Below are 4,377 nucleotides of genomic sequence, written 5' to 3' on the forward strand. Positions count from 1 at the left end.
TTGTGAATAGTGAAAGGTAATAAGTAGAAGTGGAGTGGGATAGAAATAATACTTTACATCATTATGGGGAACGGTGGAGTTACAACATTCTCTCTTTTTTTAGAATTTTATATTTGAAATTTACGGATCCACTAATTCAGATTCACGCCGAATAAGTCCTATTAAAGGAAAAGTTCCGAAGTTTCTTTAATTTATAGGATCTTTACACAAATAGTCGACTATATTCATTGTTTACTTTTTCTAATCATATACGATTATACATATACCATACATAAATTATACATATATATTATATTTTTACCAGCTATTTTTAGTTTAAACGATTAGGCGAGCGACTATTTGGGTTAAATCTTCTTAATTTATTTACAAAACTTGAACCAAGAGAGATCTATAAACCTTTTGATTTTCCTATAGACGTTGTTCGTCCTATAATATTTGAGATCCTAAAATATATATGTTCTGTTTCGTAAGTCAATCTTTATATAGTAAGAAAAATCATGCTATCTTGTCCTTCTAGAGAATCTTCACTTTTTTGACCCCAACAATTAATTTAAAAAATGAAAAGATAGAGTGAACTTCGACCTACTGCATAAGTGGATATGTCAAACACTCAGCCAAAAATTAGCATCTATAAAATGCAGCAAATTAATTTGCTATCATCAATCTCATTCTAAAGTCTTGTTTATACTTCAATATTCTTCTTAAGATGGCCTTTTATTCGCGATTTTATTATATTTTCTACTTGTCTCTGTTAATGTTTTTACTAATTAGACTCTCTTCGGCACAGTTGTCTTCGGACTACTATGAGAAATCTTGTCCAAAAGCTATTTATACAATTAAAGACGCAGTGACAAATGCTGTGGCGAAAGAGCATCGCATGGGGGCCTCTTTGCTCCGTCTTCATTTCCACGATTGCTTTGTTAATGCATGTTTCTATCTAATACTTTATCTTTTGGTTTGCTTTTTATATGTTTTGTGCATGCGCGGATTATTGTGACATAGTTTTGTTTTTCACACTCAATTTATTATATATAAATTAAACTAGTGCGTGCAGGCGATACAACTAGTTGAATCAGAATTCACGAATTATTTTAGAATATAAAAATGCCGAAAACGAAACGTCTTTGCTCTTGAATAGAGTTGGTTTGCTGATAAAAAAATTCCGTTAAACTCGGCCCAATTTATGTGTGAATTGCATTTTTCCATTATATTCTATAGTTAAATTATAGGAAAAGAAGGAATTACCAAGGGCTGTCACATGAACAAAAAATTAGCATTTGAGACTAATGCCCTGGATGTATACGTAGTACGAACTAGTTTCTATCTTGCCCAAGTAGGATTATTGTTTCATATGTTATTTATTTATTTGTTTGTTTTGAAATAAATATTGGGGTCATTTGATTCTTATCATACCACATTCTTGTTTAACCAAAAAAAAAAAGGTCTTTGAGGGAGTTTGGACATAAGAATTATAAAATTTCGAAAAAAGTAAAAATAATATTTGAAAATTAGAGTTGTGTTTGGACATGAATATAATTTTGGGATGTTTTTAAATTTTTGTGAGTGATCTGTAGTAAACATTTTGAAAATTAACTTTTTGGAATTTTTCAGATTTTCAAAAAATTCCGAAATTCATTTTCCAATGAAAATCGAAAATTTCATGGCCAAACACTGATTTCGAAAAAAAGTCAAAAGGAAAAAAAGAATCTTTTTTCATGGCCAAATGGGCCTTTATGTAAAAGTAAAGCTGGGCTGTTGCAACGATATTTTCCTTTTATACAAACTATCACTGTTAATATTTATATTACACGGAAAATATCTACTTAATTACTTTTGATTGAATATTTTCCAAGTAATAGGGTTAAGAATTAAAAAGTACTAATATCTATTTTTTACAGGGATGTGATGGATCCGTATTACTAGATGATACTTCAGATTTCACTGGAGAGAAGACAGCAAAACCAAATTCAAATTCACTAAGAGGTTTTGATTTGATTGATACAATCAAGTCTCAAGTAGAGAAATTATGTCCTGGAATTGTTTCTTGTGCAGATATTATAGCTATTGCAGCACGAGACTCTGTTGCAATAGTAACTACTTTAATCTCTATCTTCCCTCTCCTAACTAAAACAAGTTTATAATTTCTTCTATTCAATTTCAAAATCCACAAGTTTATGATTTCTTCTATCCAAGGATTTGGGACCGTATATAATCAGTATATAATCTACGTAAATCAGCTAGAAGAAATTTAAGGTGAATCCGACTGGCTATTTATGTAAAGTTTCCTATATTTATGGATATTTTTCACTTTTAGCCCACGCCAGAAACTATTTACATTTGGTAGTCGAAAAAAGTATATGAAATTTGTATAATTTTTGTATATAGCATACAAAATGTATATATATTAAAAAAAATTATTTTTTTTGTTATTATTTTGAGAACGGCTATACAATGTTATTTTCCGTATATTTATAGCTCAATGAAGTTCCTTTGGGCTTGGTGCAGCTAGGTGGGCCTTCGTGGACTGTCCAATTAGGTAGAAGAGATTCTACAACAGCAAGTTTAAGTTCAGCAAATAGTGATATCCCTTCTCCTTTGATGGATCTTACTGATCTTATTACCAATTTTGCCAATAAAGGCTTCACTGCTAAAGAAATGGTTGCCCTTGCAGGTAATTAACAATTCTTTTATTTTTCCAGTTTAAAGAAAATTTTATTATCGCCTTAGAAATAATTTGGAATGCGTACTTGGGCTCGAATAGAACAGAATATAAGCTAGCTTAAGCATTTTTTCGCTTATTTACTTGTTTGGTAAATACCAAACTTATAAACCAAGTACTCTAATGATTTTTCACTTATAAACACTTTTACTTCGATCAAGAATTATATTATTATGTTTCTAATATCTTTTATAATTTTTTAAATTCACTCTCCATTCTACTTATGTCGTTCTTCTTTATCCTTATAAAAACAATTTTTTTATTAGTTTAAATAATTTTTAAGAAATCTTGATCATTCTAAGAGAAAAATATTTATCAGCATATTGTTACCAAACGTAACTGCTTATTTTGTATAGTTAGGGGTCGTTTGGTTGGGAAACAGTTATTCAATGATTAATTATACCGGGACTAGTTATATCATTATCCCATAGAGATAAAACAATACTACAATCCCGGAATTAGTTATATCACGATTTTATCTCAATCAAATATGGGTTAAATTCATCTCAAATAAAATCCGGGATTAATTATCCCTTATCTCTCGTATCAAACGAGACCTTAGCTTCAGCACTATGCTCGTGAACTATTTTTAATCAACTAATTAAGCCAAACATACTCTAAATACAAAAATTCACATATTCGAATCCCCAACTATTTCAGAGATGAAGTATAGTTGATTGATTTATTGATTAATCTCGATATATTTTCCAGGTGCTCACACCATAGGTCAAGCACAATGTACAACATTTAGGGAACGTGTGTACAACGAAACAACCATCGATTCATCGTTGGCTACATCGTTGAAATCAAACTGTCCGAGTACAGGTGGAGATGACAGCCTTTCTGCACTTGATGCAGCTACCCCTGCAATATTTGATAACCATTATTTCAACAACTTAAAGAAAAATAAAGGGATTCTTCACTCAGACCAACAACTATTTAGTGGTGGTTCTACGGATTCTCAGGTTACTACTTACGGTACTCGTCCTATAACATTTGCTGCAGATTTTGCAAAGGCTATTGTCAAAATGGGAAACTTAAGCCCGCTTACTGGAACCAATGGCCAGATTCGTACCAATTGCAGGAAAATCAACTAATTATTTTGCACAAACTTATGGGTTCGGTAAAACCTAGTAATTATATTAAGTTTTACTTAATATGTATGAATAATTTATCTTGAATCATCTCTATCTTTTATAGAATTCAAAATCCATAAACTCAAAATTCTAACTCCGCCTCTTATTCAGCATGCACTTAGTTAAATTGTAGTAGTAGTAATTATGCATGTTCCTATGAATGAACTCAAGTTTGTATAGTGTTTGTATTTTCTTTTAAGAACAACTGTTTGCGAGAATAAATAATTTACACTTGTGTTGAAAATAGTACTTCCATTATTGGCCATCACTTTTTGTTTCCTCGAATTAAAATTCTAAAGTTGACTGAAAAATATTGTTCAAGGGGCTACCAGAGCGTATTATTTTTCGACTATTAAAAGTTTAAGGGGGAAAGTGGAATATACTCTTCAAAAATATATCCTCCATTTCTTTTCAGCAGCTGATAAGCTTCTAATTGATGCTTTTAAAATTTGTTTATGTCACAAACTAATAAAAAATCAGATTAGTTTTCAGTTGACAACCAATATCTTGAGATTGAAGAAC

At 30.7% G+C, this 4,377-nt stretch overlaps 1 protein-coding gene across 2 annotated transcripts; it reads left to right on the plus strand.

Moving 5' to 3' along the window:
* The first annotated feature begins 658 nt into the window (after positions 1 to 658).
* LOC104114274 (cationic peroxidase 1-like) lies at positions 659 to 4,032 on the plus strand. 2 transcript variants are annotated; one of them, XM_070177910.1, is made up of 4 exons: positions 659 to 925; positions 1,899 to 2,090; positions 2,476 to 2,671; positions 3,431 to 4,032. In XM_070177910.1, the coding sequence occupies exons 1-4, from the start codon at positions 707 to 709 to the stop codon at positions 3,814 to 3,816; spliced, it is 993 nt and encodes a 330-aa protein (XP_070034011.1). In that variant the 5' UTR covers positions 659 to 706; the 3' UTR covers positions 3,817 to 4,032. The 2 variants fall into 2 exon arrangements, with proteins under 2 accessions (XP_070034011.1, XP_009622973.1); XM_009624678.4 differs by having other exon boundaries at positions 2,506 to 2,671.
* Positions 4,033 to 4,377: the final 345 nt, after the last annotated feature.

This window comes from Nicotiana tomentosiformis, chromosome 6, assembly GCF_000390325.3.
Source record: "Nicotiana tomentosiformis chromosome 6, ASM39032v3, whole genome shotgun sequence".
In the NCBI taxonomy this organism is placed as follows: domain Eukaryota; kingdom Viridiplantae; phylum Streptophyta; class Magnoliopsida; order Solanales; family Solanaceae; genus Nicotiana; species Nicotiana tomentosiformis.